Source organism: Podarcis cretensis, assembly GCF_951804945.1.
Source record: "Podarcis cretensis genome assembly, chromosome: 14".
In the NCBI taxonomy this organism is placed as follows: Eukaryota; Metazoa; Chordata; class Lepidosauria; order Squamata; family Lacertidae; genus Podarcis; species Podarcis cretensis.
In genome coordinates this window covers 6,498,008-6,524,169 of record NC_137183.1, presented here as the reverse complement: position 1 = coordinate 6,524,169, position 26,162 = coordinate 6,498,008, and the positions used below count along the sequence as shown (strand labels likewise).

The following is a 26,162-nucleotide window of genomic DNA, read 5'->3' as shown; positions in this document are numbered from 1 at the left end:
TTGCAGGAGCAAATAGAAAATGAATTTATTTACAAATTACACTGCTGCAATGAAGAAGTGGGGTGCGGTAGTGAATTTATGTGTGGAGGGATTTTGAGCTTAGAAGATTCAGAGTAATTTCTTTGTTGTTTTTAGATGATTCTGGAAGTTTAGCAATATGAAAGTAAGACAATGTAGCAGAAATTAACTTGGATGCAAACTACAACCTGACAGATTTAGAATGCTGAATTTCCTTGGAAAATCATAACTTTGCCTCTTAAAAAGGAAAAGATTACTACTCTTAAACAGTAAAACAACTAAAATGAAATAAAATGTTATACAATTTGAATAAAATAGTGTAAACCAAAATCAGCTTAAATTCTGAATCTCCCGAGAAAAACACATCATTCTCTCGAGAATTTTGATTGGTTGTCTATTATCAATGATAGAACATGTAAAATTTTCATTGTATATTCATAAATTTATATTGTCCATGTGAGCTTTGTGCCATTCCGATACTCAGAACAAATTACTGGGCTTAGATTTCTTCTCTTGTGTTTTGTACCTGGCTCTGGTTTTTGGACTTCAGAAGTCTAAAAAGAAAAGAAGACCCAACAAGCTTGAAATCTACTCACTCTGATTGCACATGTACTTTTTTGAATAGTTGTAGAGGGGTAGCCACTTTAATGTGGTGCAACAATAGGTTTATGACACCTTAGACTAGATAATTTATTATGGCATCTGATGTAGTAGATGATGGTCCATTAAAGTTTATCCTTTGATACTCTATATTTTTACCTGACCCCTGGAATTGTAACTTAAGCAAACAATGAACAAATTCAATGCCTCTAATTCAAATATTGTTTAGGGACCCTGCTGCTTGTTCTTCCTTTTTCTTTTTTAATTTAAGTAATTACTCATGTTTGGACTTTTATCAGGTTGCCTCTTTGAATTAGTACCTTGGAAGGGTGGGGGAGATGGCTGGGTGGAGCTAAGCCTGCTCACTATCACTTTCTAACTTCCAGGAAAGGTATTTGCAACTGAGGAATTAAGTTTTAGCTTCAGAGCTGGCTGTGCTTGTTTAATTATCCTGTGTTCCACTAGAACCTTTATTTTCACTTTTAACAATTACATGTTTATCTTTCCTTTCCCTTCCATTTTATTGGTTTAGGTTTATGCGCCATCTAATTCAGATGACTTTAATAGAGACTCTCCAAATTACCCGTCTCCTAAACCACCAAGCAGTATGTTCGCTAGCACTTTCTTTCTGCAAGGTAAGACGTTGTGAACTGAGCAACTTTTTAAAAGACTGGCATAGCGAGTAAACAAATATTATTGAGTGAGATTAGGATCTGGGGAGGGAGAAAATGTTCATACATGATAGGAGAGTTTGTGGGAAATGAAAATGTGCTATTGCTTCTTCCTGGTTCATTTTCATTATGCTAACCTGAAGTTATGTATATGCTTGGGATTTCATGGGTCATGTCATTTCAGGGCCCATTTCTTCTATATAAGATTATAATTTCATGTTTTGGTTAAGAGCTTAAAAACAGCCTAGTGGCATATCATTCCTATTGCATAGCTGACCCCTGTGCAGGTGCTGGTAAAGTCTGTAGTATCATCTGCTCACAACACAAGCTCAGACACATGCCAATTGCTTAGCAAGAATAGCAAAACTCCATCAGCAGTGACAGCCACTCCCACAAAAAGCATAGCAAATTTTCATCTACCAACCAATAACATCACCCACAAACCTCTCTCCTAGCAAAGGTGAAATGACACCCAGAGGATTGACACACACACTCCATACCTTTCTCTTGTCCCATGCAAAGGCAATCTTCCCTTTCCCTCCCCAGGGTCCTTGGCTAAAGTTTATTTATTCAGTAAATGTTTCGATAAAATGTTCCCAAGGTGGAGAACAGCTATGATAAAATTAATACAACAATCAAAGAAGAAAAAGGAATGGAGACAAGTAGCAACTGCAGGCTCTGGGCTGCAGATTCAGCCATTCTGAATGAAAAAAGTTTACAAGGCTTGCTTAAGCAGACCCTTCTCCTGGCTCTGACAGATTCCTTGTGGGGAGATGGTTCAGTGGGTTCCGAGTTTAGTAGGAAAAGCCCTCAGGACCACTCCCACTAATACTGCAGTAGGCACTTGCAGTAAACTGCTGCCACTAGACCTCTCATGGGTGACAGTGAAGAGGTTACATAATTGAGAAGGTCCTTCCAGACCCAGCTTGAAAGCAGAAGACCAGCACAATTTGGTTCGGAAACAGGCAACAAATGGAGCTTATGTGAAATTGACATTCTGAATTCTGTGCAGACAGCAATAGCAACCTGTCTACTAGTTACACTTTCTGAATGTTTCTCCATTTGCCTCACATAGAGCCTGTTGCTATTCTTTAAACAGGAGATTGTAGCGACATAGATCACAGTTATGAGTTCCCTCTCTTCTTGCCATAGCTATGTTTTTGGATTAGGATTGATTGAGTGGTGCAGAGAGCTGATTGGCCAGGGAACAGGAGATTGACAGGAGTGCCTCTAAATACAAGGAAGCATAAAATATGTGTGGGACAGGAAAGAGTGTGTGGCTTTGAGATTTTGAGGATTTTTTTTTTTTAAATGGACTATTTCAGTGAGAGGGCTGTGCCCCAGTAGCCCCAGTGGACCAGCCTCCACTGACTCAGAATAAAATTTAGCTAGGGTATAAAATGTACATGACATGAGCAATGAAGTGCTGGTACAGCATGTGCTGTTTTACTAATCTAAGATCATTCTTTTTCTATTTTGTTTTTATTACAAATAAAGATGGGACTCACAGTGCTTCAGACCTTTGGAGCCCTTCCAATGGAATGAGCCAGCCTGCCTTTGGTGGAATGCTAGAAAGTTCCTCCTCTCACATGTCACAGTCCAGCAGCTATGGCAGTCGACACACACATGACCGCTTGGTAAGACAGTAACTCTTGATCTTTCACTTTGGTCAGTTGAAACACAGTTGTTAAAGTTTACTATCCTTTAAGAGACTGGTTTTGCTGGATTATGGGTATAAGTAAATTGTCATTTAAACCTTTAGTTGATTGATCTATGATAGCCAGGCATGAACAAATTTTAATCTGCACAAAAGGACAAAAGTGTTCACTTTTTAAAAAGCTCCTTAGGTCCTTGTATGTTGCTGTAATACAGAATGGAAAAGGAAAAACTAACAGGATATTAAGTGTATTGAATGAATATAATTCTATGTTATGGAGGTTGGTGTTGTATACAGTGGTGCCTCGCAAGACGAAAAGAATCCGTTCCACGATTCTCTTCGTCTAGCGGTTTTTTCGTCTTGCGAAGCAAGCCCATTGATGGCTTAGCGGATTAGCGCTATTAGCGGCTTAGCGGCTTTTAGCGGCTTATCAGCTTAGCGGATAAGCAGCTTAGCAGCTTAGAAAAAAGGGGGGGAGGGGAAAAAGTCGGAAAAACTCGCAAGACATTTCGTCTTGTGAAGCAAGCCCATAGGGAAATTCGTTTTGCGAAGCGCCTCCAAAACGGAAAACCCTTTCGTCTAGCGGGTTTTTCGTCTTGCAAGGCATTCGTCTTGCAGGGCACCACTGTATATGGTATTATTTATGGGTTTTGATGTTTTCCATACCGAATTTCATTTTTAATATTGTACATACTCCTATTTTACAGTGGTGCCTCTGGATACAAACAGGCTGTGACTATCCAATAAGATCTTGAGGGTATAATAGAACAGGGAACATCACTTTAGGTCTTATAGGAAATTATAGTTCCACAAAACATGAATGAGATTACATAAGCCCTAGGTTTGTGCCCTACCCTCCTTGATAGGAGGAGGAGGAGATTGGAAGCTTTTGCTTACAATTTTAATATAACCTCAGCTTCCTCTTATATCAAGGTGGTTTGTTAGAGCATGCCAGGTTCAAACCATAATTTTGGATCCTGGCTGTTTCTATACCACAGTTTCCAAAATTCAGGTATAAGCTTCAGTCACCCTCATGTAGCCATTTCACTCCTCATTTTGTGTGAGTAGTAAAACAACCCAGAAAGCTGCAATTCACCATATTCTCCCATTATGTCCTGGTTGGGAACTGTGGTTAATGGCTTTCAAACTAGTTGGGAGACAGAAGCCAACTTTAAACCATAAGATTTTTATAATCTGAATGCAAGCAGTGAGGAGCTGGGGTTAAATTTACAGCCAGAATGGGAGCTTCTAGACTTCACCTCATAGCTTAGGAAGGGGTGGGGACCATATAACCATAAGGCTCATTCACTTAGCAGGAAGCATTGTGTCTGAATTGTCTCTCAATCCATCTGTGGCTGTTAGCCCTAATAGCGAAGGATAGAATCCTGATATTCATGACACATTTCTAGCCACTCCTGAGCTGGATAAACTTTGGTCTGTTGTAGATATACAGTTCTGAGATTCTTAACTTGCATGTTCTGGTTTACTTTTTATTTTGTTAATACTAACTAAGGCACATATGTGATCCCTGTTTTCTGCTTTTTCCTAGAGCTATCCCCCACATTCAGTCTCACCATCGGATATAAACGCCAGCCTTCCTCCAATGTCCAGCTTCCACCGGGGCAGTACCAGCAGTTCGTCGTATGTTGCCTCACACACTCCACCTGTCAATGGATCAGATAACAACAACATACTGGGTGAGATTTTTTGAATCCCTAAAGCATCATGGGAAGATTATGGCTAATCTAGAAATCTGTATGTCCATGCTGATGCTGTTTAATGGTCCATGTGGAGTGTAAAAGTGAATGTGTCATTTCACAAGATTTTGTTGCATCGCTTGGGGTTACAGCATTGTCAGTGCTGACTGCTGGAATTTTGCCTGAAGAGATGGTTCCAGGGCAGGATGGGTGGGTGGATATATTTGGTAGTGTGGAGTACTTTCTAGTGCTGGGCGAATTATTATACAAAGTGAGAACTGGGCTTCCAATTCATTACTTTGTTTTTCACTGAGAGAGCCCAGCCAAAATTTATCCCCTCCGCCCCACTAATGGATTCATTCAAGAATCTAGTGTATAATTCTTAAAGGTGAGGAAACTCTGACAGTATTGTTTAATTGATGTGGGCATTATTTCTAAAGTACAGACAACTGCATATCTAAGCGAGGGTTACATTCCAGCGCACTGCACGTTTAAGTGAAATCACATATATTTGAAACACCATCGAAAAAGCCGGCAAAGTCCTCATTCCACCCCTTTTTGTTAGGTTTTTGTGATGTTTTGGTGTCACTTCCTGGTTTGGCGTGATGCAAGTGTGCACAGTTGCCCACATATCAGACACTCCTAAAATTGTGGCTGCCTGTACCCAATTTGGAGGTTTTTTTTTTGTCATGTCTGATTGTAGACCAACTTGGTGAATACATTTGTTTTATTACAGAACTTCTGTGAGAAATGCATTAAAATGTTTATTTGTTATATTTGTATCTCACCTTTTTACCAAATGTTGCTGAAGGCAGCTCAAGTAGATTTAATGAAGGAGTTAGAGACCTCTTTGGGCTATATTGCAAGTCTCATTGTTGAACTCACAAGCAGTGTGTTGGTTGCTAGATAATCTGGTGGTGTGAGATTCTGAGATTCCCAAACAGTAATTTATACACACACATTCCCCAAAGGTGATTTACACAAAGGGTTTCTTTGTCAGCAACATTCTTTACAGCTTCATTCTGAAATGCTGTGCGGTTCTCAGCTATTAACAGTGTTGAACAACAACTGCAGTGGAGGTTAAGTTACTCCTTTTCTCCTTTGGCAATCCCTCGTAGCTGAGTAAGATTGTCTTTCATGAATACAGTCTTGACAGTGAGTCCGTAAGTGACTGTGGAGACCAATTCTGGATCCACACGTCCTTCCACAGTGGGGATATGGGTTTCTGGGTGGGAGTTGATCACGATGAGGGTTTGCCAAACATGTCTTCCTCTTAGCTCATTTCTCCTTTTCACCCTGAGTTCATGCTTCTTCAAAGTCCATGACACCTTTAGTAAAGGCTGTTCTCCAATTGGAGTGCTTATAGGCCAGTGTGGCTTGCCAATCAGAAGGTCGGCAGTTCGAATCCCTGTGATGGGGTGAGCTCCCGTTGTTCGGTCCTTCCCAGCTAGAAGTTCGAAAGCACATCAAAGTGCAAGTAGATAAATAGGCACTGCTCCGACAGGAAGGTAAATGGTGTTTCCGTGCGCTGCTCTGGTTTGCCAGAAACGGTTTAGTCATGCTGGCCACATGACCTGGAAGCTGTCTGTGGACAAATGCCGGCTCCCTCGGCCTATAGAGCAAGATGAGTGCCGCAACCCCAGAGTCATCTGCGACTGGACCTAACGGTCAGGGGTACCTTTACATTTATATTACATTTTTAGATTTGCCCTGAGAGCATCTTTAAACCTCTTTTGTTGACCACCGGCATTATACTTTCCATTCTTAAATTGGGAATAGAGTAGTTGGAAGACAATAATTAGATATCTGAACAACATGACCAGTCCAATGAAGTTAATGTTGAAGAATCATTGCTTCAACACTGGCAATCTTTGCTTCTTCCAGTACACTGACATTAATTCGCCTGTCTTTCCAAGTGATGTTACTCAGATGGTATTATGTCTACAGTTCCAATCTCCTGCAAATTTTAATCTGATTGAGCATGCAATGCTATTGGACAGTGTTCACTACATGGTGCTAGCACTACATACAAGTATAAAGCATGAAAAGGTATATTGTCTACAATGCTGCATTTGGGAATAAAATGTTGCAAAGACTGGCTCCTAATAATTGGAAAAACGTAGCTTTCTACCTGTCTAAAGGATTGAGTATATTCCAGATATGAAGACTGCACCACTGGAGAAAGGGAAGATTGGTCTTGCATTTGAATTTCTCTTCTCAGTAGAATCAGGATGGTGGAGGCCACCTGATCCCCCATAACAGTGAATATAATACCCAAGTTGAACTGACCTGGCTCTGGGTTATAGGCTAACTATTTAAGAGTCCTGGGGATGGCCATATGTCCTGTCCTCTTCATGGTTTTTCACTTGCTGACACAGTCTGGTGGCTTTTATAACTATTCTAAAGTTTGTCAATCCTATTGGGGTTTTGTGTATAGGTAAGGAAAGCTCCCCATACCTTATCTTGGTATTTACAGCCTAAACCTACCTAACACAACTAAGATGAGGTATGTTTCCAGATATTAAGACTCCCACACCCCTGTACCACTGAGAAGAGCAATTCACCAGTGAATCCAATTTTCCCTTATAATCTTCCCCCTATTTTTGCTTTTTAAATCATAGTAATCCTTTTGAAAGAGCATGCGTATTAAATAGCAGCATACCACAATTATCTTCTGCATTAAATCAACATTCACATTGTGTTTTCTTTACAGTCAACAGAGGCAATGCTGCCGGAAGCTCACAGACTGGAGATGCTCTTGGAAAAGCCTTGGCATCTGTAAGCAATACTATCTGAAGCACTTGCTGGAATAATTTAAGCTGCATGCAAGTTCTTGTCCTTTTGTTTATATCAGGCATATGCGTTGAATATTAGACTGCCGCCATCTCTGTTGTCCTTCCTCTTCCAGCAAGCATTTGAAGTGGATATCTTTCTTATTCTGCATTTGTATTGAAATTGTTTAAATTTGTTTTTCTTGTTTTATCTCCTGTTGTTTGCTGTCCTGGGCTCCAGTTAACTATTCTGACAGAGGCCATTTTTGCTTGGGTTGGTCAGAATTTGATCCCTACCCAGCTACTAGTTTGGCTAACAAGGCCCTCTGGGGGGAAAAATGGGAGGGAGTAGGCCAAGTTCCTAACCCAAACCCCCAATGTAACCTTAGCTTGTATGGTTAGGCAGTTGGACAGAGGACAGGAAGTGGCAGGGGTGTAGATTTATTGTGTTTGGATGAAAGAAGAAGTATATGTAACTGAAGGGTGGACTTCAGTTGCCGTGGTAACTTAGGTCTCTCATCCTGTGCTGTTCTTGGTAGGTCATTCCATAAACCATTTCTGTCATAGCTGATGGTGATGCATTCCATCTCCTCCAACAGTTCATGCTAAAGTCTGCACACTTGGAATTCTGGTATTTCTCCACCTGCTCCCACTGACCCAAACAGTGTCATGCAAGCTATACTTCAGGAAGTAGATAGTACTATAAAGGGATCACGGTGTGTTTGTTCTTGAGTTTTCTTTTTAACCTGGTTCATAGCACTATGAACTGTTGCTGAAGTAGTTAAATCTTCTTGAAATTGTGAACCTGCTTCTTTTTACTAGCTTTTGAATATTGTTAGTAGCAACAAAAAGAGTGTCTAATTGTAAAATTCGGGTGGTGTGCATCATTTCAAAAACAAAAGCCTTTCATGTGTGAATCATCAGAAGATACAACATTCTCCCTCAGTTTAAGTATTAAAGACCATACAGACCACTATGTGATTAAACATGTAAGGCCAGATAATACGTTTGCAAAGGTTCTTTTATTTTAGGTTTAAGCCTGGATAATTGTGGTCTTAATCTCAGAGTAGGCAAGAAAGAGAATTGTACATGAAAGTATTTACACAAAGTTCCCAAAGCCCAACGGATTATACATTGGTTTGGATAATGAACCAGTGTAGATAGAAAGCAAAGAAAATCTGGGTATTTGTGCCATTTGTAATGTGTTTCCCTGAACATTTGCCAAACAATAACCTTTTAAAGATTGTGCCCATGGAGGGTTATATGGCAGGAGAAACATCTGGTTTATTTCAGTGCTTAATGCCAAATCAAAACACTTGGTCTTTAATTTAAAGGAGATCAAAGTGGAGAGCTGTTTAACTTTGTTGATTATATCAAATCTCTTTGTCAGAACCTGTGTTTTGATTCCTACCTCCAAACCAGGGGGGAACAGCCTTTGTGCCGCTTAGATAGCTAAATGGCCAGTAGTCCTTGAACAAAGGAGGAGAAAATGTTTGGAAGTTGACTTTTCCAAGTAATTCCTGAATGGCTTTTGTTGCTTGAGGCCCAGTGACATTAGCATGACAAAGCTTAACTGAAATGTACTCTGAAGTGTTTTAAAACAGTGTGCTAACAGCTCCAAGGCTTGGTGCTGCAGGCTCTCAGTTGTTTAGGCTTTGTGTGGAGGGCTTTTCATTTGGCCAGGCATATTGGCATCCCACTGGTTAGAATGGACCATGACTAATCAAAAGAGGGCTCTTATTTGTTGCAAGAAAATGTGTTAGAGGCAGAATGCCCCCGAAAATTCCTCCTCATTGGTCATCAGCCGCAAAAGTAGCAGCCCTCACTTGCATAAGAAATATTGGTCTCTTTTAACTGTGGGCTTTTAAAAATACACATTTTCTTTCTTCTATATTTTAAAAGCATCATGTCTTATCCGATTGTGGTTATATTAGGCTTTGTTCTGCCTTCCCAAGTTTCTTAGATGCTTATTAGAAAGACTATAAAGTGAGTATTATGCATCTGAAACTTACAGGGCACTATGCACTAAGACAGAGATATGAACCGAGATACGAAAGCTAGGAGCTAAATGGCACCTTAAACCTAGTTTATGGGCGCAACAATGGAATGTCTATGTGCGCTTTTTTAATAACAAGAATACAGTGCTGAAAATGAGTGAACTGCAGCTAAAATATTATGTTCATTTTTCCATGGTCTGGTCCTTTGCAAAATGTGCCGTGAACAATGGGAGTTTTGAACACTGGCACTAGAAAATTCTGACTCTGTCTCAGTGAATGAGAGCTATGGTGCAACTTAACAACTCTGGTTATTCACTTCATTGTGCTAGATCAGTTGCACTCTAGGGCTGGGCGATATATCAATACATGCTTTCTAACCATTTTATTTCCTTCAAAAATGTTCAAACAGAAACTATGACCTTGTATGTACTGACAGTTTGCTAATGTATAATAATTAGTTCAAATGACTGCATTTGTGCCTTTTCTCCTTTAGATTTATTCGCCTGACCACACTAGCAGTAGTTTCCCTTCAAATCCTTCAACACCTGTTGGATCACCATCACCTCTCACAGGTAAGGTCCCCTCTCAGAGCTAGGCCTGGGTGATATATTGCTCAGGACCAGTATGAGGAGCAGACTGCAATGTCAACTTCACTCAGCTATATCGCTAGTGAAACCATCGCCGCTCCTGAGTCCCTCTGCTGGCAATGCCCACTGGAGGAAGCCAAGACTCTTGATTCCTCACGCTGAGTGTAACCGCCATACCACTCTGCCCTCATACAGTGCCGATACAGCTTGTTCCTCCCTCTGCATCTTTAAACTGCTCAGCTGAGCAATGTGAAGCTGTCCTTTTGGGCCAAACAGATTTACAGAGCTCCCATCTGCATGAGCTGGCAACTGGGGGGGGGGCTCCATGAAACTGCTCAGCTGAGGGGAGCGTGGTTGCCGCTCCCCTCAGCCGAGCAGTTCAAGGAGTCCCCAGCCCAGCACTGGATCGTGTGCAAGCGGGGGGAACACTGAAATTGGCTCAGCTGGGGATCCGGAGCCCTTCTGCACCCCAGTTGAGCCATGCAAACAAGCTGCTTTGTCCCAGCCCGCGAGGCACTGGGGTGAAACTGCCTCAGCTCCTGCAGCAGTTTTACCTGGCACCTTGTGGGCAGGGGTCAATGCAGCTTGTTTTTTCAACACTGCAGTCTATCTCCAGACCGCGATGTTTGGCTGGTGGTATACTGCAATGTTGAAAAGCTGATATCACCCAGCTCTGCTCACAGTTTTTAGTTAATGTCTTCCTGATTAGATTACCCATTTTACTCTTTATTGTATTCTGCATATCCTTCTTAAAGATGGGTATATGTTTATTTCTTAAGAGAAATTTGGATGTTGCAGTCTGGTTTCACAGAGATACAGTCTGCCAAATTTCCGACAGGCTGTCAGCTAATTTGGTTTCTCTGCTGATATCACAGCCATAGACGCAGGCCTGACAAGGAGAGCCCAGAGATCTGCCATGCTCAGCCAGACTGTAAGGGGCCCAGTCATAACTTATCACCGTGGGGCCATTGCAACAACCTTGCTTTTTAGGGTTCTGGTTTCACCCTAGGTAGTTTGACTTGATAGATTCTATGCTGATGGAGTTTTTTGTTTGTATGATTTGTTCTTTCACGGTTTTCCTAATCTTAAGTAAATGAAGCAAAATCAATATATAACTGTCATAATGGCTGTTTTTGATAATAGAAACACCTACATTTTAAAGACCTTGGGGCTACAATGCTAAACACACTTAGTTGAGGGCAAACATCATTTAATTCAATGGGATTTACTTTTGAGTCAGCATGCATAGTTAGCTACTTTTTAGTTCATTGGCTGCTTAAAATTGCTGTATAATGAATTAACTTACAAAAATCAAAAATTATCTTCAACTTAGTCCTACTCAGAGTAGACTCATTGAAATTAACCTAATTTAGTCATGTTCGGTAGATCTACCCTGAGTAGGACTAACACTTAGTACTACTCCTGTTTGAAGTTAGAGGCATTTCAGGAAAACCTTGCATAAACAATACAAGATGGTGAGATTGCTTTTAATAACGCTGCACAAACCTTAAGTTTCCTTTTGAAAAAGTGTTTCTGTGAAATGTGTGTGTGTGTTTAATTTCTACTCCTTGCTGCTGTGTTCTGGAAAGGGAAGAGAGAATGCTGTGGGTGTTACATTATTGTGCCCTTAAAACAAAATACTCTAAAGGAGTTTTGTGAATTGCTTGTAAGAACGGGTTGAGTGTTGTCTAGTGTGGAGAGGTACTATCGGCAGCTGCATCATTCTTAGCGGATACTATTGCTTCCATTGATACTAGGGCCTCAGCTGCCAAGTAAATGTTGAACAGCTGTTCAACACACAGAGAATACTTATGAAAGCCCAATTTACTTAAATTTGTTATTTAACAAGGAATTAGAACTAATGGCAGGATGATGTAACTCTTAAAGTATATAGTTCATACAATTTATACAAAAAACTTTATAGCAATCTCTGTATTGCATTTGCTGCTTGGTGAAATGTCCACACAAAATAGCTGATGTCTGTTATGCTGAAGCCTAACAATAATCCTGATCTATTATAGGTGTGGAGTGTAATAGATTGCTTTACTCTTCTTTTATTGCCTGTCTTTCCCCCCAAATGGTGTTATGGATATAAAAATGAGGCAGTAATTAAACAAGTTGGACAGAGGATAGAATCTCTCTTGTTGAGAAGTTTTCCAGGGTCTGGGTAGAAAAGGTTTTTGTTTCATTTATTCAGAAGGATTCAGTTGCTGAGTCCTGAGGATTCCGTAGCATCCTCCTTAACTCTGCTTCCAGCCACCACTAAGAAAGAGGGTTCAAGGGGGAGTCTTTTGACAAGGCTAATTTCTGCGTAGGATTCCTGTTTTCGGCAGAGTCATAACTTTTCTGATGTAATGTGTTGCCGTTGAGTGCTGCATTCATTTAAAATAATTCATGCTATTTAAAGGAACTCATGATTTTATGCCAATCTGATCTTATTCCATGTTAGGTTCTCAGGAGGTTATTTCATCTGCCTCGATTTAGGGTCATAGCAAAGAGTATCCAGCATTTGGGAAACATCGCTAGATGTTCAGTTGCTAACTGCACTACAATATTCATTGCTTCCCCATCTGCTTTTATGATTTTATTATAAACTGCCCTAAGATTTCCCCCCTCCGTCTCGATGGGCAGCATCCATTGTTTTCTAAATAAGGAAATAACATTTGTGCTGGTGCATATTTGTCTCTCTTGGGAAACTACCATACTATCTAGGAAACTCCCAGCATCTGTGATAGAATTCTAGGACATAGGAAGCTGCGTCATACAGAATTAGACTACTAGGCCATCTAGCACTCAGTATTGTGTACTCAAACAAGCAACAGCTTTCCATGGTTTCAGGAAGGAGCATTTCCAAGCTCTACCTGGAGATCCCAGTGCTCTGCCACTGAACTACAGTCCTTCCCAAAGCTCAAGTTTTAGAAGCTAAGAAGTCTTGTGTTACAAATGATGTGGAACTTCACTTTACTACAGTAAATTGCCTTTTTTGTTTCCTGTTTCTCCTGCCTGCATCAGAATTTCTTCTGGTTGATTTTGACAGGTGCCAGTCAGTGGTCAAGGACTGGAGGACAAGCCCCTTCCTCTCCAAACTATGAAAATTCTCTGCACTCTTTGGTAAGAATTATTTAAAGCTAGTTATGACTTCATTGCCAAAAGATAGCACTTTAATTTTAATAAATTCTACAGTCCTTAAAGGAAGCAGTAGTACAGCATTACAAATTGATTTTTAGCTAACAAAAATGGCTATCTTCATTTAAAGACAATACCAATACCAAACATGCAGGGTGGGTCTTCGGCCATCTGTTTGCTGGGCATCAAGTTTCTGTATTAAAGACAGCTTATGTGATAGTCTAGTTAGAAATTATGCTACCTTTTTGTAACCCATCAGCAAATTCATGCAAGAAAAAAGGTGTGCAAATGCTTCACACTTTTTACAAAATTTGTTGCATTTTTTGTTTTTGTCTTCAGTGTTTGACTATGAAACTGTCATAACTATGGAACTAGTGGTGCAGCAGTAAAACTGCTAGCACATTTGCAAAGCTAAGCAAGGTCTGGTATGGTTTCAAATTGGATGGGGAACTGTGTGTTGAGATTCCTGCATTGCAGGTGATTAGACTAGGTGATGACCCTTGGAGTTCCTTCCAATTCTACTATTCTGTGTTTCTATGAAAAGTATTAAAATATGTCTTGCTCATCTTGCTACAAAAAAGTATGATAACTCTTTATTTAGGAAATAAGGGCTTGATAATTTGATATGGAAATTGGTATAGAGATGATGGATTCTAACTTTCCTTCACTGTTGCTGTGACTTTCATCTCTGATATTTCTTTAACACCTGCCGTATCTACAGAGCACTTATCTCAACAAGAATAATATAGAGTTGGACATGGATAATCAAAGTGATTAGGTGACGAGAACAACTTTCATATGAGAAAAAGTTGCATTTAGAGTTTTTTGGTTTAGAAAAGAAGGCAAATGCCATGGTAAACAAAAAAAGTAAAGAAAGTGGCTGTTGAGGTTTTTCTCCCTCCCTCTTGAAACTAGAATCCAGGGTCATCCAATAAAGCTGAATAGTAGAAGATGCAAACAGGAAGCACTAGTTTGCACAACACGTTTAACTATGGAATTTGCTACCACACAATGTGGTAATGGCCATCAACTTGAATGGCTTTAAAAGGGACTAGACAGGGAGCTGGGCATGTTTAGCCTGGAGAAGAGGAGGTTAAGGGGTGATATGATAGCCAGGTTCAAATATATAAAAGGATGTCCCATAGAGGAGGGAGAAAGGTTGTTTTCTGCTGCTCCAGAGAAGCGGACACGGAGCAATGGATCCAAACTACAAGAAAGAAGATTCCACCTAAACATTAGGAAGAACTTCCTGACAGTAAGAGCTGTTCGACAGTGGAATTTGCTACCAAGGAGTGTGGTGGAGTCTCCTTCTTTGGAGGTCTTTGAGCAGAGGCTAGACAACCATATGTCAGGAGTGCTCTGATGGTGTTTCCTGCTTGGCAGGGGGTTGGACTCGATGGCCCTTGTGGTCTCTTCCAACTCTATGATTCTATTAATGGAGGATAAAACTATCAGTGGCTACAAGTCATGATGGCACATTTTATCTCCAAGATCAGAGGCAGCATGCTTCTGAATACTAGTTGGGGAATAACATCAGGGGAAGTTTATTGCTCCCTTGCCTGCCTCTGAGATTCCCATAGGCCTCTGTTTAGCCCTGTGAGAAACAGATTGCTAGAATGAGTAGGGCTTTTTTCTCATCTATTCTTCTGTGTTGTGCGCTACATAGAAATGGCACATAGCCTTTGGTCGGGATTCTGAGGACATTCACTTGCAGGCAACCAGTAATCAAGTATAGCTGGAAGTAAAGTGGTACCTTGGGTTAAGAACTTAATTCGTTCTGGAGGTCCGCTCTTAACCTGAAACTGTTCTTAACCTGAGGTACCACTTTAGCTAATGGAGCCTCCCACTGCCGCCGCACAATTTCTGTTCTCATCCTGAAGCAAAGTTCTTAACTTGAGGTACTATTTCTGGGTTAGCGGAGTGTGTAACCTGAAGCATCTGTAACCCAAGTTACCACTGTACAATGTTAGGAAATGGTGTGGTGGGGGTGGAACGAAGAAGACATACAATGATGAAAAATAATAACATTTTCCATGCAACTAACAAATAAGAGTATTCTGTTACTGCCATATATTTTACTAATAAATGTAAGCAGTATGTGAAAATTAGGGGACGCAGGTGGCGCTGTGGGTTAAAGCCTCAGCGCCTAGGGCTTGCCGATCGAAAGGTCGGCGGTTCGAATCCCTGCGGCGGGGTGCGCTCCCGCTGCTCGGTCCCAGCGCCTGCCAACCTAGCAGTTCGAAAGCACCTCCGGGTGCAAGTAGATAAATAGGGACCGCTTACCAGCGGGAAGGTAAACGGCGTTTCCGTGTGCGGCTCTGGCTCTGGCTCTGGCTCTGGCCAGAGCAGCGATGCACGCTGGCCACGTGACCCGGAAGTGTCTCCGGACAGCGCTGGCCCCTGGCCTCTTAAGTGAGATGGGCGCACAACCCCAGAGTCTGTCAAGACTGGCCCATACGGGCAGGGGTACCTTTACCTTTTACCTATGTGAAAATTAGGTTTCCAATGTTACTACAGTATTCAGTATTTTATCTTCTCATTTCTCAGTATAATTTAAGTCTTTGTTGAATTAACTTAACTAACCACTGAGGCTATCACACATACTAGCTGTTGATCTCACCTCTTTAAAATTACTTAACCTGTGCTTTGCTTCTTGTTCTGTCTTGACTTTGCCAGAAAAATCGAGTTGAGCAACAACTTCACGAGCATTTGCAAGATGCTATGTCATTCTTAAAGGATGTCTGTGAGGTACTATTTCTCTTTAGATGGTGCCTTTTGATTTTTCCAGTTAACACTACTTACAGATTCTTTCCTAAAGTAGCAGTAAATACCATATAGTATAGTATGGTAATCTTTGCCAACCAGCTGCCCTTCAGATATTTTGGACTAGAACGCCTATCAGTCCTAGCCATCTTGGGGAATTGGTGCTCCAAAACATGTGGAGGGTGAAAGCTGTAGATAACACATTTCCTTCAACCATTTTGTTATGTCACTTTGTAGAGAGTTTCCAAGGTTAAGCTGATTTTTGTCTACGCTGTTTAAATAAACAGTGAACCTAAGTTAAGGACAGTAAAACGCCATAGTTGGTGCAGTGGCTAGAGTGTTGGTTTTTGATACAGAAAATCTAGATTCAAAATCCCCACACTGCCACAAAATTCACTTAGCCTAATGCAAGCTATTATTTCAGCCTCACCTACTTTACAGAATTGTTTTGAAATACTGTTCTGAGTTCTTTGGGAAAGTGACAGCTTGAAATAAGAAATACAAACTTCCTTTAAAAAAAAAGGGGGGGGGAGAAATCCAAATTTCCTTTTGGTATGTAAATTGTATTTGGATTGAGCTCAGATTAATTTCTAAAATGTTTGCTTTATCATAGCTATCAAATGAGGTGGGTTTTAGGGCTAAAGGATTGTGAGTTGTCTTAAGGACGTTTTTTGATCTTTGTGGCTTAGTTGGGAGGGAGTTTGTAGGGTGGATTGGATTTGTACCTGGGTCTTCAGCATTTTATCTACTCCACCAGTCATTTGCTGACTAAAAGGCCAACATTTGACTGAAAAGGCCAGCATTTCATTTCAGCAAAATTATGCAGCAATTTTATTTTTAAATCCAAATTGGGATTTTGACGTTTTTGCTGGTTTTTCTTTCTTCAAGTTGCATCCTAAAATATCAAATAGCATTAATCTTACAAATAACCGAACGTTGAAAAACATCCTCTTCTTTTTTTAGACAGAAGTAATTCCACATCCTCTCCGATCAGCTACCTGCCCCCACTACCCACCTATTTGTTTATAGTGCTGCTTAGCTGCGTTTGAAATCCTTTTGATATTGCATTTCACTTGCCTTTCATGTCTTCCATTGTAGAAAGCATGACAGTATATAATGGGTTTAGCAGATGTGTACAATAAATGACCTTTGTGCTCCTTCTGAATCCTAACAGCAGTCGCGGATGGAGGATCGCTTGGACAGACTCGATGATGCCATCAATGTGCTGAGGAGCCATGCGGTGGGGCCTTCAACGAGCCTGACGAGCGCCCATGGAGAGATACATAGTTTACTGGGATCTTCCCACAATGGGCCAGTTAGTAGTTTGAACTCCAATTATGGAGCATCCAGCCTTGTAACCACCAGTCGGCAAGCCTCAATAGTAAGTAGCTATTTAATCTACTGAATGTGTTAAACTGACTTGACTTAATTTTTAGTAGAACTGAAGCTTGAAGATTTGATGTTATGCATCAGTAACATCTGTCAGAAACCAAACTAGTGATAGTGATTGTGGAAGAAGAAATGGCAGCCTGATGCATCTGCTGGTAGTTCCCATTTGGAAGGAATGTAGAGGGTGGGGAAGGGAGGGCATAAAGAGGGGAACAGCTAAAGTGGTTCGCCTGGTGAATGCTCCGTAAAATCCTGCTGCTTTGACCGATACAGAAACCGGAGACTTTTGCTAATAGTACTTGAGCTTATACATATGATTTTTCCAGATGTTTAATAATTGGCAGGCCATGTTCTGCTTGAAGTAGCAAACATGGAGATTGAACTGGGAAAGCAGTCAAGGAGGATGGAATTGGTCTCAAGTGTTCTGGGTTGGAAAAATGGTTATAAAATGCAACCAACTTCTAGTAACAGATGCTGGCAAACAAGCCTGGAAAGAAGCTGCTGGTATGTGAAACCAGGTTGTGCCCAAACTCAGAATGTAAATGTAATGACTTTGAGCACAGCTGTAGTTTATGTAACAATGGGAAAGCAAAGTCCTTAGACTAATCTTCTCCCTCATCCCCAGAAGAGAGAAATATCTCACTGTCATTAATACATATATGAATCATTCTACATAAATGGATTTAAGATAGCCATGAATCAGAGTGAGACGCTGAAATCATTGTGTAAGAAAATGATATCGCAGATTTGCTTCTGTTCATTTCTCCCCTCAAACAGTTTAGGTTGGCTTGTTTACAGCCTGGTTTTCAAAGCTGCTGGCTATTCTGAGAAAGTTTCCTTTTAAACAGGTTCACAGCTGGGTATTTCTTAATGAAGGCAGGATTTCACCTCCCATCAAAGTAGTTGGTGAAGGGTTACAATATATAAAACAAAATGACTTTCACTTCCATTTATATTAATACAATTAAGCATCAAGGAGACGTTTGTTTCCTGTTAAACTCCACCACCCCCCACCCCCCAGTGGCATGTTTGGCTTCAGGCATTCATATAATTTCATGATAGACATTATCAGCAGGCTAAGTTTATGATTCTAGAGTTGGAAATTTATGATTCTAGAGTTGGAAGGGCCCCTGAGGATCATCTAGTCCAACCCCCTGTGATGCAGAAATCTCAACAAAAGCATCTTTGGCAGATGGCCATGGCAGACCATTCCACTGTCGGAACAGCTCTTACTGTCAGAAACTTACACATCAACACTGGTTTCCTTAGATGCCTCCCAATATTCTTTCTTGTTGGAATTGTCTGCATTTGGGCCTTCAATATTTCAACTTGAAGAAGCTCCCATCCATTTTGGACTCTCTTTTCTGACCATGGGATCTCATCCAGTAGTTCCTTAAGCTTTTGAAATTGGGCCTTCTTGAAGTCCAGAGTGCGTGCAACTACACTCAGCTTTTCCTTGCCTCTGTATCACGAAACCCAGGAGGACATGATCACTTCCTCTCAAGTTTCCCAGTACAGTGGTACCTTGGTTTATGAACTTAATCTGTTCCGGAAGTCCATTCTTAAACCAAAACGGTTCTTAAACTGAGGCGTGCTTTCCCTAATGAGGCCTCCCGCCGCTGGTGCCCTCCCACCGTTTGGATTCTGTTCTTAGACCGAGGTAGAGTTCTCAAACTGGGACACTATTTCCAGTTTTGCAGAGTTTGTTAACCGAATCGTTCTTAAACCGGACTGTTCTTAAAGCAAGGTACCACTGTACTTCCATTTTGTTGAATAGTTCCTCCTTGTTGGTGAGGACCAGGTCCAAGATAGATGATTCCTTTGTTGCTTCTTCCACCTTCTGGGAAATGAAATTGATAGCAAGGCAATGGAGGAATTTGTAAGTCCTTACATTCTTGGCAGTGTTTGAGTTCCAACAATATCGGGGAAGTTGAAGTCTACCATGACCACTGTATTTCTCCTTTTCAAATGTTTGGTTATCTGCTCTAGAAAGGCATCATCCAAGACTTGAGTCTGGCTTGGCGGTCTATAGCAGACACCCACAGTAAGGTCACTGTTGTTTCTCTCTCCTACAGTTTTTACCCATATTCTCTCAATCTGCTTTCCATGCTCCAGGTCATGGATCTATTCACAAGTGTACACATCCTGTACATATAATGCCATTCCTCCCTCCTTCCTGTATGATTGCCTTGAAACTAGAATGCCTTTGTTATTCATGCATTTTGGTGCAGAGAGAAGCTATAATGAAGAAGGAAATAAAGTGTGGGGGGGGGGGGGGCGAACCAAACACTTCACACTGGAAAAGTAGGTTAAATGGGGGACTTGGTTTTGAGTTTATGAAACTCACTGACCAGGCTTATATGGGAAGTAAAAGACTGTTCTTAATCTTATGCAAGGCTCTGGGTATATTCTCTCCTTCCACTTTGCCCCTCTCTGCGTATATCCTAAGAGTTTGTTTCTTCTGGTACCCCTAACTGGATTCCTTTTTGTTTCTATTGGTCCATGTCACTTCCGGGTCGGCGCCATCGCCGAATGGCGGACTCCCTCCGAGCTCCGGAGGGAGTCGGCTGGGTAGGGGTCGGGTCCTGCCGTGCCGGTGACGCAGGGACCCTCAAAAACCATGGGCGGAGATGCCCATGGACTTGGTGACTCGGCGGGCATGAATTTGAGCAGGATCTGTTATTTCTTGGGAAAGCTGCAAAAACGAAGCATTATTTTGTCTACAGAGAGAAGCTGCATTTGTTGTGGTCAGCAAAGAGCAAAATGTCAAACTCTGATATTCTTATGGATATCAGGCTTCTTACCCTTGACAATTAAATTTTAATACTCTTCTAACTTGATCTTCTTGGACTGCTACCAAAGTCCTAATTCGGATGATTTTTGTTTTTGTGTAATTCTTATAAAAGGTGTCTTTGTGGAGTACCGTATTTTTCGCTCTATAAGATGCACCAGACCACAAGACGCACCTAGTTTTTGGAGGAAGAAAACGAGAAAAAAAATATTCTGAATCTCAGAAGCCAGAACAGCAAGAGGGATCGCTGCGCAGTGAAAGCAGCAATCTCTCTTGCTGTTCTGGCTTCTGGGATAGCTGTGCAGCCTGCATTTGCTCCATAAGACGCACACACATTTCCCCTTACTTTTTAGGAGGGAAAAAGTGAGTCTTATAGAGCAAAAAATACGGTAAGTGTTTGCCATATTCGCAAACACTTTGCATCCCTCTTCTGTGGTGTTTGGGCATCATGGTTGCAACCTGCATCCTTCAATCTGCACACAGTGCTTAGTGATGCTGTTTGTTCAGCTTGTTTCTTTCTGTTATTGTTTTCTCTTTCCTATTCCCTTGCATGGTTCTGTTTTTGTGTTTTGATTTTTAGGGTCGAGGAGTTATTTCTGCTCTGCCAGTTTGATCTGGAGGGGCAAGATGACTCCTCCCCCTGGAAGAGGCAAGAGATTCTTAGGTCCCTGCCTATCAAATCCAGTAGGAAGTGGCATACTCAAGATAAAATGTCTTCCAACCTAATCTGCAAATAGAAATAGTAAGAACCAATTTCATTTTTTTGAACTACATATTGGGTGTAGAGATTGTGATTTATGTAGAAGATGCAGTCATGGTCTGTGTGTATCACTGGAAACTTGTCCTGAATCCCCATTTAATTCAGAAATGATGGGCTCTACATCATAGGTACTAAGGGAGAAACAGACTGGTGGGTCTGGTATAGGATTGTCTTCAGTGGTGAGATAGAAAATGTGCTCAGATTTGTTGGGCTGGCTGACTAGTGCCAGTAGACATGCTAATATTGGTGAACATTACGAGTATAGCTCTTAATCAAATATAACATTATGAAAGTAATAATGTTATAAGGCCAAACCTCCTTACCCCTCTCATCACCTCTGAAGCACCAGGGAGGAAGAGCTAAGGTTTTCTCATTCTAGCTTGCTCTCTAAGAAGAAACTGTGGAGGGTTCACCAGTCGGATATGGAGGCATCATCCACAGCTGAGCAGTCTGAATCCCTTGGCCTGAGTGAAGGATGGGTGCCTAGTAGTTTCTTCTCCATATAATTTTTGCTGATGGAATTCTGACTGCTCTCAGTCGATAGAATGCATAGGACAAAGCCTTCTATGCTGGCTGGGTCTGAAAGGAGTTGCAGTTCTAAACATCTGGAGAACACTAGGTTGGGGAAGATTATGTATGTTGACTGAAGCACTGATGAAGTAGGAAAGTTTGCCCTTCTGAGTAAACCTTGGCCAAAAAAAGTTCATTAAGATTTAGCAATATATTTTGGACATCCCATTGCAGCTCATTTTAACTTCTTAACTCTTAGAAAAAATAATTAATTTTCCTTGAAAATGTCCTTGGCAGAAGAAACAAGGAAATGAGTAATGTAAGTCTTATTTTTTATGACTTACATAACCAGGCATGGTTTTATTGTAACACTTGCTTAAGTTTTCTGCCAGCTTCAAAAAAACCATTTCCTGCATCTCTGCTTAATTGTTGTTTTGGTGTGTTCTGTTGTGCTGGCTGTTACAAGTTCCCTGCTCTTTACTCAATGAACATTTTAAATCTTAAAAGCAACCCACCATTTTGCGTTCTATTTCATGTTTGGAAGCATACATTACTGTTAGATTCCATTGTGCTTTTTGGGAGAAGCCTGGCATTGCCATGAACTGCAATAACTTTAAGCTAAAGTAGGGAGCAGAGTCCTTCACTAGCTCTCTTGCCAGACATGTTGAGCACTTTCAAATATGTTGGCTGTCTCTCTATTCTTTGACGTATTTCCTTTTGTACTCGGTACTCAGTAACAAGTTAAAGAGTCCTATTTTGCAAGCTGCTTGGACATGCTGTACTTTTCTTGGTCCGCTGCAGGAAATGTATAGTGCAGGGGTTGCCAGTGCAGTACCCACAGGTGCTAGCGCTCCTGCTGGTGTTTTGTGTCGCACCTGATAAGGTTTCAGTAAATATCCCCTCAAAAATCTGTGATGCATGGGAGACTGTTGGTTCTTTATGCTTGATCCTTGTGTTCATAGGTTTGGCTTTGCCTACATGGAAATGCCCCCTTAAATGGGTCCTCGTTTTGTTGGATGCCAGGATTGTTTTCAGCAGGGGAGTTGTCCTTTGCTCTCTCTTTTTGTCACCTTGATCAGATGTGAAACCTACTGGTTTCAGTGTCAGTTACTTTAGGACTGCTACATTAGAGTGAGAGTTGAGTACAGTGGTCCCCCGCAAGACGAATGCCTCGCAAGACGAAAAACTCACTAGACGAAAGAGTTTTCCGTTTTTTGAGGTGCTTCGCAAGACGAATTTCCCTATGGGCTTGCTTCGCAAGACGAAACGTCTTGCGAGTTCTTGCGAGTTTGTTTCCTTTTTCTTAAAGCCGCTAAGCTGTTAATAGCCGCTAAGCCGCTAATAGCCGTGCTTCGCAAGACGAAAAAACTGCAAGACGAAGAGACTCGCGGAACGGATTAATTTCGTCTTGCGAGGCACCACTGTAATCCAGACTAAGTTTGCTCTAAACTATGGCTTAGTGTGATGTCTAAACACTGCCAGTATTGTTGCAAAGTTAACATTCTGGCCAGGTTTTGAAATTCCAGAAATTAATATTTCCTGAAGTATCTTATTAAGAAAGTAACTGTTTGAATTCAGTTGATGATCTAATGGGGTTTAGTTCATCAACCTGAGAACTCATTTAAGTTGATTTGATATTGTACTTGGTTAACATGCCTGGGTGGTTCAGTTGGTTAGAGCATGGTGCTAAGAATGCCAAGCTTGCAAGTTTGATCCCCGTATGGGACAGCTGCATATTCCTGCATTGCAGGGGGTTGAGCTAGATGATCCTTAGCATCCCTTCCAACTCTACAATTCTATGATTCTATTCCTTACATTGCTGTGTAATGACATTCCTGGCAAAATATTTAATCTAAATTATTTTCTTGAGTCCCCTATCATATGTTCCTAGAAGTTCATCTTCACTTTCAAAGTTTCAAGACTGTTTTCTGAATCTAACATTTGATCTGTCTGTCATTTTTGGATTAGTCTTAGATTTTAACATTATCAAGAATCCGGTAGCTGTTAGGTTTGGACATTGCTTGAAGAATAAAAATTTAATAATATTCTGTAGCTACTTTGCCCGTAAGACATTTCATGATTAGCAGCTTGAATGTTATTTGGATTTGAGCATAACTAGAATAAAGATATACAAAACTTCTAGGGCAGAATTTAACAAAGTTTTATTTTTAACCCTCCACCCCCGGAGAGTTTCACACTTTCTTCATATAGAAACTTGTTTGTATTTCTATTTCTATCTGGTGACTATTGATATTATTGTGAAACTTTACACTAACCTGAGGCACGGTTCTATGTTAAAAGGAAAATAAGAGCATCTAGAAAATGTTTGACTAGTATGCATCTGTCTTTGTGGAAGAATCTTGCATTTGGAAAGTAAAACAACAAATCAGGATGAATTGGAGTTCACAGGAAACAGTAAATTAAAGCATGAACTTGCATAAGGGTATTTATCTCTGTCTCAGTAAAACCCACACTAAATGTTAAAGAGAAAAGCTGCATTAATTACTCAAGAGGGATTCAAAGCTCAGCAGTTTACTAGGCTTGAAGGATTTATTGAAAAGCAGGGGTTCTCATGTGTAACTGTGGGCAATAAACCTATTTAATTAAAGGCTTAATCTTTTAGCTGCTGTTCTCTGCTATTTATTCCTATAAAAAAAAGCTTCATCTCTATAGTAGTGCTTGATTGCATGCCCCCCTTTCAGGTTTGCATTTGTTGTTCCTTCTCCCATGAATACGTGTGTTAAAGGGGGGAGGGGGGTGACCTTTGACCTGCCAAACTTATTAGCATAGGCCTTCCAGTGCCAGCAACCAAGGGTTCATTGTGAAGCATGTCATCAATCCTGGCAGCAAATCAGCAAAAAATGTATGATATTGACACTGATGCTGCAAGAAGGGATCTCTCATGAGGGATGAGGAGACAAACTCTTACAACCCAACTCTCAACCCTTGAGATATGTTACAACCTTTAGAAGACCTCTGAAGGCAGCCCTGTATCGGGAAGTGCTTAATATTTAGTGCTTTTAATGTTTAATTATGCTTTTGTATATGCTGGAAGCTGCCTAGAATGGCCGGGACAACCCCATCAGATGGGTGGGGTACAAATAATAAAATGTTTGTTGTTGCAAGGCCAGGTTGCTCACCGGAGCGAGATGGTTTGAGCATATTACACCAATCCTGGTCGACTGCACTGGCTCCCAATTATTTTCCGGGCCCAATTCAGAGTGCTGGTTTTGACCTATAAAGCCTTAAACTGCTCAGGACCGCAATACCTCAAGGACCGCCTCTTTCCATATGAACCCACCCTGAGATAATCTTCTGAGGCTCTTCTTTGCGTGCCTCCTCCAAGAGAGATTCAGAGGGTGGCAACCCAAGAACGGGCCTTCTCTGCAGTGGCTCCCCGTCTGTGGAATGTTCTCCCCAGGGAGGTTCGCCTGGAGCCTTCATTATACACCTTTATGCATTAGGCAAAAACATTCCTCTTTAACTAGGCCTTTGGTTTATTTGATTGACATCCTATGCCCTTTTAAAACGTGGTTGGGGGGTTGTTGGGTGGTTGTTGTTTTTATTTTGATTACGTACCTTGTGGTTTTATATTCTGAGACCTGCAGATATAGGGCGGTATATAAATTATAAGAATAGGACCTTGGTTGTGTGAAGTGATATTATTTCCCTTCCCATTTGCAGTACTTTTAACTTCACTTCTCTTGAATCTTCTTCAATTAATGGTAGAAGCATTGTGTCATAGGAGGGGAGCCATAACTCTGCATTGGCAGCATGAGCATAAGAACACCCGAAGAGCCTGCTAGACCAGGCTAATGGCCCATCTACTCCAGCTTCCTGTTCTCACAGTGGCCAACCAAATGCTTATGGAAAAACTGCAAGGAGGATTCAAGCACAACAGCACTCTCCTCTCTTGTGGTTTCCAGCAGCTGGCGTTCAAAAACATTGCCTCTCCCTAAGGCAGAGCATAGCCATCATGGCTAGTAGCTACTGTTAGCTTTGTCCTCCATGAATTTATCTAATCCTCTTTTAAAGCCATTTAATTGGGTGACCGTCACTACCTCTTGTTGTGTAAATTCAATAGCAGATTAACTATGCTGTATGTGAAGAAGTGCCATATTTTTTGCTCTGTAAGACTCACTTTTTCCCTCCTAAAAAGTAAGGGGAAATGTGTGTGCGTCTTATGGAGTGAATGCAGGCTGTGCAGCTATCCCAGAAGCCAGAACAGCAAGAAGGATTGCTGCTTTCACTGTGCAGCGATCCCTCTTGCTGTTCTGGCTTCTGAAATTCAAAATATTTTTTTTCTTGTTTCCTCCTCCAAAAACTAGGTGCATCTTGTGGTCTGGTGCGTCTTATAGAGCGAAAAATACGGTACTTTCTTCTGTCCCGAATCTTCCAGTATTCAGCTTTATTGAATGTACACAGGTTCTAGTGCTATGCAAGAAGAAAAACTTTTCTTCTTCCTTCACCATGCCATACATAATTCATAAATGCCTATCATGTAACCTCTTATTTGCCTTTTCTCTCGGCTAAAGAGCCCAAATGCTGCCATGTTTCCTCACAGGGAGTTGTTATCCCTTTATCATTTTGTTGCCCTTTTCTGAACATTTTCCAACTACAATATTGTTTTTAGGATGAGGTGACTGCAACTGTACAAAGTATTCCAAATTCAATTCTTTTCTTAACTCTAGCGTGGAATTTGCCTTTTTCGCAGCTGCTGCACACTGTTGAGCTATCTACTTTTACTCCAAGGTCTCATTCCTGGTCAGTCACTGCCAGTTCAGATCCCATTATCTTGTTTGTGCAATTATGATTCCCCCCCCCC

At 41.1% G+C, this 26,162-nt stretch overlaps 1 protein-coding gene across 18 annotated transcripts in view; it reads left to right on the top strand.

Moving 5' to 3' along the window:
- Positions 1-26,162, top strand: part of TCF12 (transcription factor 12) — a 143,315-nt gene that overhangs the window by 105,255 nt on the left and 11,898 nt on the right. For 12 of the 18 annotated variants that reach the window (XM_079953268.1, XM_079953263.1, XM_079953261.1 and 9 more), the window contains 8 exons: positions 1,151-1,253; positions 2,787-2,926; positions 4,496-4,643; positions 7,357-7,421; positions 9,905-9,983; positions 13,036-13,109; positions 15,801-15,872; positions 17,062-17,268. In XM_079953268.1, coding sequence (XP_079809394.1) covers positions 1,151-1,253; positions 2,787-2,926; positions 4,496-4,643; positions 7,357-7,421; positions 9,905-9,983; positions 13,036-13,109; positions 15,801-15,872; positions 17,062-17,268 — 888 coding nt within the window. The remainder of the gene's footprint in view (positions 1-1,150; positions 1,254-2,786; positions 2,927-4,495; positions 4,644-7,356; positions 7,422-9,904; positions 9,984-13,035; positions 13,110-15,800; positions 15,873-17,061; positions 17,269-26,162) is intronic. The other 6 variants (XM_079953254.1, XM_079953262.1, XM_079953259.1 and 3 more) reach the window with 3 other exon arrangements.